This window comes from Paroedura picta, chromosome 5 (genome assembly GCF_049243985.1).
Source record: "Paroedura picta isolate Pp20150507F chromosome 5, Ppicta_v3.0, whole genome shotgun sequence".
Lineage (NCBI taxonomy): Eukaryota > Metazoa > Chordata > Lepidosauria > Squamata > Gekkonidae > Paroedura > Paroedura picta.
The window spans coordinates 100,629,334-100,645,367 of NC_135373.1; the positions used below are offsets into that span (position 1 = coordinate 100,629,334).

Here is a 16,034-nt window from a genome sequence, read left to right on the forward strand (position 1 = left end):
TTCCTGATTTTGGCCCCTGCCACAGCTTTGTAACTCATGTTCCCTTCCTAAAACAAGAAAGAACAAAATAAATGGTGCAGGGGGAAAGATACATAATGTACACAGAACGCGACATCTTCCTCCATCCCCTTTCTCTAAGCTGAATTTTGATTGCTTTGTTGCAGGGCATTCACCTTTCTAGTCATAGTCTCTCCTCTGTTTCTAGCAGTGGTAAGAGCATCATGTTCCATTTGATTATGTGGTGCCAGGTTGCAGGAATTATAGGCTAACTATGAGGTTTTCCTATTGAGCAATGTTTCACAAAGGGTTGCTGGAAAAGTCTGGGAGATAATAGGGGCAGCAACTGATGCCCCAGCATGCTGACATCACTTCCCCTAAAAATAGGAAGTGACATGATTAGATGCCCAATTTTCACCTCCTATTTCCTTTCACTGATGCCTGAGGCACTAGCAGGAGACCTGGCAGCCTTGTGTTAGAAACAGTCGTCTGATTTGACTTAATGGAAGGCTACAGCTCTGTGGGTAATTTGTCTTGGATTTAGAAAAAGAAGGAGGATACTTGGAAAGGTGGCCTTTGTAATTTGTGCTGGTGATGATTTGGCTTTGTAGACATGTCTTCCACTGACTGTAGACCTGAATGGCAACATCTTACTTCAGTTATTAGGATTTGTTTCATTAGACCAATGAATTGTCCAGAAGGTGTATCTGTGACTGTGCAAATTGATTTCTCCTGTTTTCTTCTCACAGCATCATAAAGATATGACAGTTCACAAGTAGATCATCAAATTGTGTGTTGTGTATGTTAGGTGTAATGAACCATGGGGAACTTAAGAGGAGTTAAAGTATAGAACAAACAGGTGAATCCCAAAGAAAGAATATGTCAGAAGAGGCAAAAAAGGAAAAGAACCCCCTCCCCCCCCCCCACAATGCATCAAAGCCCTCCATGAAGCTTGGCCAACTAGCTTCTCTTGTGGACATTTTTGCAGGTAAATATCCTCCCCACTGTGCCTTTATTTTGCACTCATCTATCTAATTCTCCATATACCCAGATCTATGAATACTGAAACCCAAAGACTGGAGCCATGAACAGACAAGACATGTCTTTCTGTAAACCTGAAAAAGGACTCAGCTTTGCAGATAAATCTGAAATCTAAAAAACTGGGTTTTCAAAGTCCAAATAACAGTAATGGTGCCTGTAGCTTTGAGAAATTAATGGTCTCATTGGCTGTTGCTAGGCTACCACTACAGTATTGTCAGCCTTCAATCTTTGGTTTCTGGCAGTAAAAGGCAGGTGGAGGGGGCAGAGACTTTTCCAAGGCAGTTTTGGCCTTTGAGGGAGATTCATCAGAACCAGAACTTACAGCAACCACCAGTCAACTTGCTACCATGTGATTTCCTGTATTCACCAAAGCCCAAGTCAGCAAATTGTAGTGGTCAGAGCTTCAGGCTAAGACTGGGGAAACCAGATTCAGAGCCCCAATCTGCTATGGAAACTCACAGAAAGACCTTGGACCAGTCACACTCTCTAACTTGCTTCACGGTAAAACAGAGGAGAATTAAATAAAGTTCTTTGGGTCCCCATTGTGGAGAAAAACAGGGCATAGATGAAGTAAATAGATACTAAATAGGTAATGATTGGAGGCAGATGAAAAGAAGGAGTGGGGGAAAATGTGTATACAGGAAGGGACTTCCAGGAAGAAGAAAGGATGAAATCATATGGGGGAGGGAATCCAGGGAAAGTTAGGTGCTCCCTCTGAATCCTTGTCATTGGCTACCTTACAACTGGGCCCATCCTGGCTAGTACCACACCACTGGGCTTGACCTGGCAACTGACACCATGCAACTTGGTAAGAGTTATCCTAGGGAGAAGCTATCAGGGAGGGGGAAAGACGGATAGCTGAAGGCAAACAGTTAGGCTGGCTGGGAATGTTAGAAGGATTAATGGGAAAGGGAGAGGCTATGAGGGTGAGGTGTTCCAACCTTCAGGTGGTGTCTGGAGACCTCTCAGAATTTAGAACTAGTCTCCAGACAATTTAAATCAGTTCCCCTGGAGAAAATGGCTGCTCAAGCACCACCTACCCCAGGATCTACTGCCAGGATCTCCAGGCATATCCCAACCTAGAGCTGGCAACCCTAGGAGGATTTCAATAAAGGGAAAGTGGGGGACAGGAAAATGAGATGCTCCACACCGATCCTTCAGGCTCCCCCCACTCCCTGTTCTTTTATAATTGTCCATTTAAATTTACAGCAGCTCAGTTTTCAAACGACTTTGAATTTTTAGGCCATTTAATGGATCAGTGCCAGCATGGGAGAGCCTCCTACATAAAAAAAAATCTTTAATAAAAGAGAAACTGTAGTAATTGTAACTAGGACCTGTGGGACACACGTGTGGACCCTTCTGTTGCTCCAGAGATACAGTAAAACATCAATCTTCCTCCCTTCTCTCCGTAAGGAAATTAGGAGGGCATAATATGCCTAGTCATAGCAGATTGGGGGTGGGTGGGGAAGCTTGCTGCTTTGATTCCAAATCTGGGGGTAACTGCTGGTGTATTGAGTTCAGCTCCTCCTGCCACACACCCCTAGTTCGTGCCATGGGGCAAGCTGAATGTGACATCCCATGTCCCCAAGCATTTTACCCACAGTGGATAAGGGCCTTTGATCAAGGTTAGCCCTACTGTCAGATACGGTGAGATGCCATCTCAAAATGGAACATTCAGGGTGCCGTCAATGAGCCATAGACATTCATGGTTTGCATGTAAGCCACAAATATCCATGAGCCCTACAAATGAAGAAAGAGGGCTTTGGTGCCAGGGGAAAACAGAGAAAGTCAGTGTAATCTTCCTGGCAGTGATCACCAAGGGAAAGTAGTACTCTCTGGTGACATGGCAGGAACACTTGGTATGTGTAGTCTCTACACACGTTGTTCCTCTTGTTGGCAGCCTGTGAGCCAGGACTGTAATCCCTAACAATGAGGGGGGTGGAAAATAAATTCTCAGACAGTCATACGAAGGAAAGAGCAAGGGAAGGCAGATGATTTTTCAAGGAGCTGGGTTTCCATCCAGAAAGGGTAACATAAGGCGAACTTTTTAATTAAAAAAAGAAGACAAATGACAGAGACAGTCGAGAGAGAGAGAGATTTTTAAAATCTTTTTATTATTCAACCTAGGCCAGATTGTCTGAATGCTAACAATAGCGACAAAAGCAAAAAAAACTTTTTTTCTACGAGCAGATGGAGTTTTACGTGAAAATAGGGATGTGACATTTAAATCCAGAACAATCAAAGAAGGTTGCAGACAGTGTCGCTGCACCTTTTGTCAAGACCAACCAGATCTGACAGATCAGAAATACCTCTCCAAAGCCCTTTGGCAACATCAGGGCAAAACAAAGGGGTGAGCTTACCAGCATGCAGCACCTCAGAACAGCCACACATACCCCAAAAGCTCCCGTCAGAACCCACATGTCCCTCCTCCATTCCTAACGAGTTAAGGGACTTTTCATCTCGTCTTTTCATCAATTCCCTCTGATCACTCAGTCTTCCCCGTTTTCTCTTACTGATGTGAATATCTCCATTCTCTGCCCACATTTTATTAGAACAAGCTCCGTTCTCCAACATGCACATCCTGTGGAGAATGTCCAGATGTAATGGGACCATGTGAATTGCGACCTGGAAAGATCTCCCTGCTGGTTAGCTGGTTTCAGTACAAGGTAGAACATTCTTCCAAGGGAAAAAGATGAGTTGAGAAAAAGTTATACTAGAACAGTGCAACTCACAAAGAGAAACAATGCAGAGAGCAATCTCACCAGGAGGGAGAAAATGACCCAGCAGGTTCCCTTCCATCATTAACACCTAGATTCAATTATTGTAATTGCCATTTAAAAGTTTCTTCTTTTTGTGCCCTGCAGAGGAATGAGGCAGATAAACGCCCAGGGCTTCATCTCTTCCAAATCATTTTGATGTTGATTCATCTCTTCTTGGAAAAGGCCTCATCTAAGCATTTTTATTATTATTATTATATGCACAGCATGTTCATGCCAAATGTTGCCCACAGAAGTTACTGAGGTTTTTCCCCTTTTGAGTTGCAATTGAACTTGCATCAATTTGGGTGGAAAACGTGATGAATCATAAAGGGCTGCTATTAGCTGAAAGCTCGCTGGTTTCTAGGGGCTTGGGGACAAATCTTACCCAAATCTCATTGGTCCAGGGACAATGCAGCTCTTCATCACAGCAGGCTCTGGTCTGATCTGTCATCCTGAGGTATCATCCAGCCCTTAACTGAAGGGCCTGTTCTTTCAGCCATGATACACAAAGAGAGTAGGTCACTCTGTAGGGGTTGGTGTGCTCCAATGGTGCTTTGCTTTCTTAATAACCAGGACGGTGAATTGGCTCATCCATTATAATCACCACAACCACCTGCAGATGAGTGGTTTGCTTGTGTGAAAGGCCACGTAATGCTAGAACAGTGGGGCTTGTATGCAGTCCTCTGGTTCTTTGTTATTGCTTCACATGTGGCCAAAGTGAATCTTGACATGAAAAATGTACATGGAACACATGAAACTGCCTTATACTGAATCAGATCCCTGGTCCATCAAGGTCAATACTGTCTGCTGGAAGTAGCTCTCTAGGATGTTAGGTAAATGTCTTCCACATTGCTAATGGATTGTGTACATGTGAGGAACACCCAGGAGAGAGTGTGACTGTTAGGGCTCCAGCAGTTACTGCAGCCACCTGTCAGAAGCCTCCTTCAATCTAGTCCTTTCAGCTCTGCCCATTGCCCACTTACTTACCCTCCCTGTCTCTTCTAATATTGGTGTTCTTCTCAGAGCAGAAAGAAACAATGTTCTGCAACAAGAAGAACTCAGTTTCTGCTGTAGGAAAGAACTTAGCAGATGACAGCAATGAAAGAAAAGAAGAAGAAGAAGAAGAAGAAGAAGAAGAAGAAGAAGAAGAAGAAGAAGAAGAAGAAGAAGAAGAAGAAGAAGAATTGGTTCTTATATGCCGCTTTTTCCTACTCGAAGGAGGCTCAAAGAGGCTTACAGTCGCCTTCCCATTCCTCTCCCCACAACAGACATCCTGTGGGGTGGGTGAGGCTGAGAGAGCCCTGATATCACTGCTCAATCAGAACAGTTTTATCAGTGCCGTAGCAAGCCCAAGGTCACCCAGCTGGTTGCATGTGGGAGAGTGCAGAATCAAACCTGGCATGACAGATTAGAAGTCCACACTCCTAACCACTACACCAAACTGGCTCTCTTTGTTGGAACAAAGAATTCTGTGGATGACTGTAGTGGTTTGTCAGAAACTGAAGGTTCTACGGTCATCTGGAGGCAGCTGTTGATGTGGCCAGGATCATCTGCACACTTTTGTGTAAAACAGACTAAGATTTCAGCGTTGGACAGCAGATTCTCACTGTGTGGGCATCATGGACATTCAGGCCCTCTGCTGAAAGACGCTGAAAGATTACTGGCAGGAGGAATATCTGGAGCTCTGCATGCGGCATTCCCTGGGAGGTATGTGGCAGTGTCATGTATGCACCTTCCTCCCTTGGGAAGTTCGCATGACTCAATGTTCTGGAGCAGCAGGAAGATCTTCTAGTCCCAAATAACATTTGGGATGGTGTGACAGATGGCTTCAGCTTGTGCAGCAATTAAGTTTTTTTTTAATGATGCATTATTTAAATTCTTTACTGAGTTTATAAGTTTATAACTTATAAGTTTATAAACTCAGTTTTACTGAGTTTATAAGATGCCTTGAACAGAGAATGTTAGAAATTAAACAAACGTCACCCTCTTTGCTCAAGCTGTGATTTGCTCTGATTTGGAGGGCTTGTGAACCAACCATCTTGTAGAAGCAGGTAAAGGTCTGACGGTTGGATGGGTGACTCCTGGGAACCCTATGGGTGCCACCTTGTCTTCCATAATGGAAGAAAGCTGGTATGAAATTGTAACAGATACCATCACTGCAAACCACACAGTTGCATCCTAAGCAGAGTTACACCCTTTAAAGTCAGTTGAAAGGTACTTAGGATAGGGCTATAAAATAAAGTCATCCTGTGGTCCACAACAAATGGGATTTAGAAAGTTCTGCTGGGAAAGCAAGGCTAGGAAAGTGGGATTGGATAAGAAAGTGGAAAGTCATTGACAGTTCATGGTCCCAGTGGCATCCATTTAGGATGGTGACTGAGGACTCTGTTATGGACCCCCTGAGTAGAAAAGTGAGAAAGTTAAACCTGACTGTCCATCCCAGGCAGCCCTGACCTAGCATGCTTTTCTTCCTTGTGGCCCAGTTCACCTGAGCTGGCTACTCTCAGATGCCTTCTCTGAGTAATTAAGCTGTGATAATCCAGAGGCCTTCAGTGCCAATGACCTTACCTCAAGCTGGCTTAAAGGTCAAGAACTGAGCATTACAGATGCTCTTTTGTCTCACTTAAGAGAGGCTATGCTGCTCTAAATTTTTAATCAATACACAGTTTTATATGGGAGAAACTAGGACGAGGACCACATGGTTAAGAAAACAGGACACAGGCTGAAACATAAATGCTTGATGTTTTTATACAGTGGCCAAAGTCTCTCCAGCTGGTCATTTTCATCAAGAGAAGTTGGACATGTCCATCCTGAAGATATCCTGAAGGAAGGGGAGGGCTCGGATTCTTTTCCATTTGGGACTGCATTTTCTTTCTTTTCACCTTCTTGAACTGCAGAAAAGGCAGTGCTGCAGAAAAGGCAACTTCCCATATGCTTCTGTAGCTATGCATCTGGATGCACAAGGGCCTGATGGGTCACAGATAAGCAAAATCCACCCACTGCCCATAACAGCCCATAGGTAAATGCACTGAATAGTTGCAAGAAGAACAGCTACAGAAGTCATTGTAAGAGCCCAAAAAATGCCTCCCCAAGGACCCAAATGGGCTTAAATGAATAGCTCTATTTCTTTAGAGGAGCCCTTGGCCATAAAGGACAGAGTTCAGTAGGGGGTCACAGAGGGCACGGCCTCCAGGCCTTTTATTCTTCCATCCTCTCTTCCTGCCCAGCGTGGCAAAAGGGCTGTGGCTGGCGCTGAGCATCATCATTATTCCTAACTAATGGCCCATGAAGTGTCCAGGGTGGGATGGTGGGGAAAGGAAGGGAATGGCAGTTTCCCACTGTCCAGCCCCTCCTCCTTTCTCCCTGTTCTTCTCCTCCCCTCCGCTCTTCTGCTCCTCTCTGTATCTTTACCACACTCTCCTCCTACTGCCCTCCCGGTTACCTCCAGGCCTCTTCAACACAGCTGGGAAAGAAGAAAGGCACCGCTGGCACCCTGACAGATTGCTGGGCTGCCTCTTCAGGCCACGCTTTCTGTCGGCCCTTTGTGCTCAGTCCAGAGCCGCCCATTAAGCCGAGCTGAGCCCCCTCTACTCCAGCACATCTCTGCCCAACCCTGCAAGGGACCTGGGGGAGGAGAAGGCAGATCTCCAGCCAAAACAGTCCCTGCCGGTAGGGTTGGGGTCCTGCAGAGGATTTTCACTTGCACAGCAGCTCTGGTGCCACGGAGATGCACAGAAAAGCCGGCGGTAGCTGCTTGCATTGTCAAGCGTATTGTATCCCCACTCATGTTTCCTCCTACACAAGAGCTCATGCAACCAGTTTCAGAGCACTATAATCTACAGGGAGGACAGCACAAGATGTTGTTCAAACTTTTGCACAAGTGGAACTGCCCTAAATCCATTTACGTTTTCATTGGCCCATGTTTTATGTTTTCCATCCCCAAGCCAGTCTGTAGTCTCAGCCACACTCTAGTGTGTACTGAGTGGACCTGAATTGTGGTACTTTTTTAAAGAATATTTTTATCCTGCTGGTCTCCTACCTCATCAGGATGTCCCAAGCTGATTGCAGCTTTGTCAGTAGGGTAGACAGAGGGACACAGACTGCAAACCGCAGGCAAAGAGAAAAGGAAGGACAAGCACTCAGCGGTCTTAAATAGTATCTATTTGCTCCCTCATCATGTTGAGAACATGCTACTATAGACATATATACATATATACATAGACATCCTTCCTTTACTTTCCATAGATATCCTTCCTCTACTTTCCTTCTCCACTTCCCTTCCCTCAGCTGTAAGCTGGGGTCAGAGCTTGTGCTTGTATATCTTGCTCTATTGGTGGCAGAGGAAAGGGATATCAAGTTGCAGACAATTTACGGCGACCCCTGGTGGGGTTCTCAATGCAAGAGACATTCAGAGGTGGTTTGCTATGGTCTGCCTCTGTGAAGTGACCCCTTGGTCATCTCCCATGCAAAGTTAGTTATTACCAGTGGCTGTTCCATGTACTCTCTCGAGAGGATGATAATTGATGCCCTTTCTCTCACTGGATGTAGATACACTGCAGGGCCACATGTATAAGGAAACCATCTCTAAGGAAGCACAGATGGTTCCTATCACATTTTATTTTTTCACAGATCTGCTGTGGTGTTAGAAACAATGTACTAAAACAATAAATTCCAGTGGGTTAAAATTAAAAGAGAACAATCTGATTGCCTTGGAAATGGCAAACGCCCGGGGTGGGTTTTTGCTCTATTAATGTTGTGGGTTTATTAGTTAAAATATCCTACCAATTGTGACTCAAGGTGGCTTACAAAAAACAGGGGGAACATAAACAGCAACTAAATAACACAGTTATACACAGAGAGAGAGCAGTGGTGACATTTGCAGATCATCCGTTATCAAAATCCCATTTAAACAGCTTTTACAGAAATTGGTTGGTTGGGAACTCTCTCAGCTTCCTCAAGGAGGGCGTTACACAAGGCTGAACCAACAGCCAAGAATAGCCAAGTTGGACAGTCAGGTGAGAGACCTGTGAGGATCTACATTGGAGCACAGGTTCATACCAGAAGAGATGGACCTTCAAATCTGTGGATTTAAGACTGTGCAATCACAACATCACCTTCACATGGAACCATACAGGCACCAATGAGAGTGTCTTAAAATTAGACTGACTTCTAGGGTTTAGTCGCTGTGTTCTTTATCAATGGAAAGTTTCTCGGTTGTCTTCAAGGGTATCCTCATTGCAGTAGTCTAGCCTCACAGTGCCTGGCTAAGAAGAAAGGCTAAGAGATGAGCAAGTTTCCAATTTTAGTTGGAGGAGTGCCATCCTCAGGAATATGTTTATTTGATGGTCAGACAGCATAGGAGGTCTAAGAAAGCTCCTAAATTCTGTCCAGTTCTTTAACCGGACAGAGCAATCCCCTCCAGAGCTTCCTCCCCAATTAGCCTCACACCCATCTTTCCTGGATTTCATTGCTGGTGATTATCCCTTGGCCATGGCAGCTAGGCAATGGCCCAGGACAGAGACTGATGCTTTGGGTGATTTATTTTAAGAAATTCAGAGCTGATGACACTAATGATGACACCCAGCCCTGAAGCGCCAGACAGTCTCATTTAGAAGTCTAAAATAACCTGGGGAAAAGTACCAAATCTTGAAGAACTCTGCATCATGAACTTCTGGGTCCACCCAGACACCTCCTGCCCCCCCCCCCCCAACAGGCCAGTGGCATTATCTAAAGGTGATTTGTATTGCTTGCACCTTGCCTGCCAGTTTTCTTCCCCCTTATAGATAGTTGATCTATTGCAATGTCGGCTATTGTCCTTAAAGACAACTCAGTACCTTCCAATTGCTATAAAAGGTGGGTGCATCCTGACTGACACGAGCCATTAGAAGTATGTGACACTTGTCCTCTGTTGCCTTCTGTTTCTGAGCTCCACTTAAGATGCTGGTTCTGGTCTTTAAACTCTTTCATGATGGAATCTGAAGGGCCATCTCTCTGTATGCAGGTCCATATTCCAGGTGCACTTATCTTCCTGGCTTTAGCTTGCAATCTTGTCTCCCTGGAATGTTTGATCTGCCTTTCTCACCCATGTCTCCGGTCTTATGGGAGGTCCTCTCCAGGGATATCGGATGGGTGTGAAGGCAGGCAATGGGAAACCACCTCCAAACATCCCTTGCCTGGCTTCCAGACCATCCTAGGATCTCCTGGCTACATGACACACATGCCAATCAATCAATCAGGAGAAGAGGCCATGCAGGGCTATTTAGAGAGTGATGTCGCTAGGATAGGTTTTCCTGACTCCTCAATGTCATACTATTCATTGCTGTTTTTAATTGTGGACTATTTTGACCACAATTATGTAATTGTTGTAAGAGTGCTCAATTTCCAGACAAGTTTCAGAAAATTTCTTTAATCAGGAATGAAGACATCCACTCAAGGCATAGACAGAACTGGGGTTATAAGCATGAGGTTACACATATAAAACACCAGTACACCCCTCTTTCCCTCCTCCCATGGGAAAGTGGTGACCTGCATTTCAAAGAAAGACCAAACATTGCAGTACTCTAACTACAAAGGTGTGGGGAGGGAAAGCAGGGAGGAAGGGAGGCTGTGAGAGCAGAACCATAAACCACAAATGCTGGAATTTGGCCTTGAGGGGTGAAGGGAAACAGGAACTGGGAAGCATCACAGATGAGGCATATATGACAGCTTTGAGAATCAATCACAATCAATATGGCATCAATTCCAAAGGGATTCTGACAATCGTTCCTCACTGAAATACTCTCTGAGCTGCCTTGAGCCCTTTCAACCCTCAGGCCATAAAATAATAATGAAACTAAAAACACTGTTTAAAACCCAAATTGTCAAAATGCATGATCAGTAGTAACAACTACAGTCCCAGAAACTTTAATAAAACCCAGTTCTGCTTCTTGTCAGCCAGGGCGGAAAGCCTTCTTAAAAAGCCAGGTTCTACTAACTGGCAGAATGCCCACAAAGGCATAGCCAAAAAACAAAAACAAAAAGGTCCAATTAGTATGATTAGGCCTGTGATGGAGTACTTAGAGCAGGGGTGATGGAGTAGGCCTGTGATGGAGTACTTAGAGCATTCGCTGGCAGGGGCTCCTGGGAATTGTAGTCCATGGACATCTGGAGGGCCGCAGTTTGACTACCCCTGACTTAGAGCCATGCTTCTTCACAATTAGGGCAGCTTGAATGGCTTATTTATTGATGGCTGGTCTTTGGGGCTCATGTGTAAACAAAATGGGACCAAAATGAGAAGGAAGCACCTCTCTGATAGGGACACACGCAGCCAGGGGGATTGAAGAGCAGGCAGCCTTGCTGTGTTCAGGAAAGGCAGGCAGCAACATCATGAGCCAAAGATCGTGAGCTTCTTCTCCATCTCTCGTCCAGGATGATGACCGATTAGCAGGTGCTGCCTGGGCCTTCTTGGCCACTCTTTCCACAACACAGCCCAAGTACAACTTGCCACAGTTGCAGGCCAAGAGCATCCTGCATCTCCAAAACCTTGCCCAAGGGATGGTGTTCTTCCAACTATTTGAGATTTATTGGGAACATATTCAAGAATTCCTGCCTTAGAGCATGAACAGGATGGACCAAGATTGGAGAACATCTTTGGTGGACAAAAATCCCTTCTCAGGTCTGCAGGAAGCTTGGGCTGAAGATGGAAGTTAAAATAGTAATTGTGAGAAATTCCCTGGCATTCCTCTGAAAGTGGTGGGCAGCACACTGACCTAACTATCCCTGAACTCCACCCCCCCCAAGAGTCTGTATTTAAAATGTGAAAGAGAATCGGGGCCTGTCTGATTTTGCAAAATTTGGAGGTGCCAAAATAATCTATCAGATCTCCGTGCATAAATGTTGTTATGCTCCAATGCATACAGATGTACATATTTTAGAGGCAAGCTTGCACAGGGAATGCATTCATGCCATCTGGGGCATGCAGATGATCTCCTTTGAATCAAGTTTAGGGGGAGCCTGGTCTTCCAGTTTGCAACAGAGACCCTCTTTGCATAGAACTGGTGGGCTCACGCTTGTGTCAATTCCAAATCCTGAGCTCAGAGCAGTTTTCAAGAGGTGTTTAAAAAAAAAAACTATACATAAAAACTTGCCATCCAACAAACAGCTGGTTGGATAAACATGCAAGGTGCTTGGGAAGGCAACAAAAAGAACACCAGCTCACCTGAAGCAAAAGCAAAAGTAAGCCTCTTTGAGATTCCTTCAGGAAGTGAAAAGCAGGTACAAAAACCCAGATCTTCTTCTTCTATGTATGTACACAAGCTCTGCTGTTGAAGTAGAGGACAGGGAGAGTAGCTCTTAACACTTTGATTTCCTCTTACGCAGAAGCTTCCTGGCTGGATTGATTGACAGTGGGAGACAGTTGGGTAATACCTGATGTGACCTCTGCATGGAGCCTCTGTGGAGTTAAGACGATTACAGAACTATTCTGTCCGAGTGACAGATCGCCTCGGAGTGAGAAGAAAGAGGCCCACATTACTGCCTTCTTCCGCCATTGCCAGGAGGAATTGTACACCCATTTGCCTCCAGAGCCACTCAGGTTTTTACAGGAAAGTGCTCCATTGAGAATGGCATTCTGGGGGTGCCTTTCCCCCTCTTAATGGCAAGGCCACAGGAAGAGCAGTCTTAGAGACATGCTGCATGTCAGTCATGCCTGTATAGAAGTTCATACATGTTCTTAATGAGGGCAGTGACTGGGCATATTCAGAAAAAGGTTGGTGAGGGGGGTATAGGAAGAATGTGAGCAGCTTCAGCGCAAATCCCAGCAGCACTGAGGCCAGAGGTGAATGGAGGAGAGACTCATGAGGGTCAGTCTGGAGAATATAAGAAGAGCCTTGCTGGATTGGACCAGCGGTCCATCTAGTGCAGCATCCTGTCTCACACAGCGGCCTGTCAATTATTCTGGAGAGTCAACAACAATGCACAGAGGCCAAGGCCTTACCCAATATTGTATTCTCACACTGGTTTTCAGAGGTTTGTTGCCCCTGATGGTGGAGGTTCCCTATAGTCACCATGGGTATTGGCCCCTGAGGGACCTAGCCGCCATGTGAACCAATTATAGGCCAAGGTCTGAGGTGACATGTTCATCCAAAAGAGGGACAGATCAAGAAAAAAAAGGCAGTCTGGAAATTTTTCAAGGCAGGCAAGCTGACAGACAAGAAAAGGGAAGGAAGTCAAGGAGCTAGAAGAAGAAGACTGACAGGCAATTCTTTAGGAGAACCTCACAACCAAGCCTAGAGTCTCAGGACTGATCTAAGAGCATTATTTGCTAAATAAGGTTAGGAGAGATCTGTGGGCAGGCTGGGTTGGTGATGGAGCTATGCTGAGACCTGTGAGGGCCCTTCTTTACTTGAGTGGAATCCGTGCTTGATCTGAGTCCTGGCTGAGAGCCTAGCCTTTCCTTGGTCATTCGACCAGCTATGCCTAAATATTGCTTGGTGTTTGTGGTAACATGTTCCCCCCCCCCCACTGGCTATTTAAAAAGGACACAGATTTGTTCCTCTGGGCTGTGGAGATAAGGGAGGTTTGACAAATCACTTGCTCAAATGCTAATTGGCCTAGCCAGGAAGCAGGTACCTGGAGAGGGAGGGGGAGACTTCTTCCCCAAATTCCTTGGTAGACAAAAGACCTTCTTGTGGAGGGGGGAGGTATTTCTTGTTCTCAACAGGATTTGGAAAATCCAGACAGGAGGGGACAGAGAGATATATCGGCTGTTGACCACAGGAAGGGGAGCTTTTCACCTGCTGACAAGGGAAGTAGGAGCTTGCTCTGACTTAGGAGAAGAGGTGGCAGCCATCTTGGTCTATGTGGTTGCCAGGTAAGCTGAGGAAAATGCCTAAGAACTGGGAACTCTTTAAGCAAAGGCACCTACTCTATAGTTAACATCAGATAGGGTATGTTTTAGCAGAGGGACAGAAGGATTGTGTTTCCCAATTTCTTTTGACTCTTTTGCTTAACTCCTTGTTGTGCTAAAGATATGATTATGAAACTTGTTCTTTTAATAAATCCTTTATGAATTTAAAGCTGGCTGTGGCTCTCTGACCACGTTTTGCTCCCCCATCTTGGAACCGCTAATCCAGTGCAAGGGGAAGACCCAGGATCAGGGGAGAGAAGCTGTCAAGCAGCTACTCCTCTGGAGTAGATTCCATGGAACTGACATGCTGGGGCTGTGGGAGACACAGAGGCCCAGGCCTCAGGAGTGAATGAGGTGGCCAGAAGTCCTGGTCCTCCCAGCTGGTGACCCTGTGCTATGACCAGGTGGTGGCAGTGTGTTACCCAAAGAGACCCTTTTGTACCCTCCTGAAGCTGGCAACCAGCCAGAAAAGGGAGTAGGCAAAGTGGAAGAGGGCTTGTGAAACAAAAGTGGGCCTATTCCATCACAGTGTGGCATTTTAATAATCTCATTTTTTCCCCTTCTCTTTATTTATTGTCTTTCCCATGAACATAGCAGGATATCCCTGTCCGAATAAATGCTACCTCTGCCCCAGCACCAGCCCAAGAACCAATCCACACCAAGATGGAAGAACTGGAGGATCAGATCCTATCCAAGATTTTGGCTCTGGAAAAAGAACGTTCATCCATCGCCAACACCAATGACCAACAGCAGCAAGAGGTAGACAAGGAGCTGGACGCCCTCCAAAACCGGGTTGCAGACCTTGAACACGGTCAGTTCTGACAAAGGAGGGAACAGAACCTGAGGGTCCAAATGTCAGTGTAGTTCTTTTCATATATTTCTACTCCTGGGGGCACTTCCAGATGGAAGAACGTCCGTCATATTGAATCGGTCCATATGACAATATCGGTCTACAGAGGGATAGTCTGAATCTTCATGTTGATTCCTGTTCTCTTAGAGTCAAATTAGACATTTGCTTTAAAAAAAAGAGTTGGGTCCAGGTCTCCCAAAGCCACATAGCAGCTGCAGGGAATCGCTGTTAAAAATAAAGCAGATCCCATTTGGGCTCCGAACGCTGCCTCAGAAGCTGTGAAGTCGTAATAAACAGAAAAGGGCTTCCCAGCAGGGTGTCTTTCCTTTACCTTGAATATAATTTACTTTGGAGGGGAAATGTCCACGTTGCCTCAATGAAACCATTTAAACACAGCCATTAAAAACAAGCTTAGGGCTGATCCTGCGTTGAGCAGGAGGCTGGACTAGATGGCCTGGATGGCCCCTTCCAACTCTATGATTCTATGATTCTAAACCAAACAAAACCAGCAGAAAGCAAAAATACGGAAGCAGCAGCTCTGGGATTAGATATGTCCTTGTCACAAGGCCCTATTTCCGAGAAGGATTAACATTCAGTGGCTTTTATTTTTGAAAGTAAGAATCCGATATGCCTCTCCACTTGAAAAAAAGCACACTGCCCAAAGCCTTAACCACACTGCACAACAATGGAGGCTTCTGTGTGAGCTGTGATGCTACTGAGTAGCACCAAGTCCACTTCTTTTGCTGACGTATGCTGAAGTACATGTATTGCACATGTAGTCAATACATGCTCTCTTGCAACATGTAACCAGCCTCCTCCCCCCATGCTGTCTTTCACCAGATAAATACTGTTGGTGAGTGTAATTTGAATACACCGTTATGGGAAGGAAGGGGAAAGCGCCTGTTTAATCCATCCCCGACTGACATATTCAAAGATGCAATTATTCTCCTTTGAATAGCATCTCCTCATTATTGAATCGCAAACTGTTCTGGAAACTACTGTGTTCAATGGGGTATGGAGATGATGACAGCAAGTATTGAGTATTTATATAGTGTTCTATTTTACCTGAGTTTGACATTTTCCATGCTTTTGGCCCTGTTGCTTACATTTTTTTTTCTCCCTGAACTTCTGGATGCATATATGTTTTAGCAAAATGAGGATAACACTTCTTGATTCTCGTGTGTGCATGGAACTGCCTGATAATGAGTCAGACCATTGGCCAACCCAGGTCAATGTTACTTATTAAGGCTGACTCTCTGGGGTCTTTCACATCACCAGCTATCTGAACCTTTTAACCAGTTGTTCAGCATGTATTTGGGGCAGGTAGAATTTCTCACAAACACAGTGAAGCCAGCAGGGGCTAGCAAGCGCTATCAGAGCCATCCATCCCACACCAACCAGAGCTGAACCAGGCTATTTATAGGAGCTAATACCAGCAGCTGTAGCAGTGACCTGGGACCTGCAGACACTTAAAACCTGTCTAGTATCCAGTGAAGCCTCT

General features: G+C 45.3%; 1 protein-coding gene across 2 annotated transcripts in view; it reads left to right on the forward strand.

Moving 5' to 3' along the window:
• The window catches only part of NPTXR (neuronal pentraxin receptor), a 36,489-nt gene that overhangs the window by 10,176 nt on the left and 10,279 nt on the right, over nucleotides 1-16,034 (forward strand). The window contains exon 2 of one of the 2 annotated variants that reach the window (XM_077339491.1): nucleotides 14,281-14,494. In XM_077339491.1, the coding sequence (XP_077195606.1) occupies nucleotides 14,281-14,494 (214 nt within the window). Of the gene's footprint in view, nucleotides 1-14,277; nucleotides 14,495-16,034 lie in introns of both variants that reach the window. The other variant, XM_077339490.1, reaches the window with a different exon arrangement.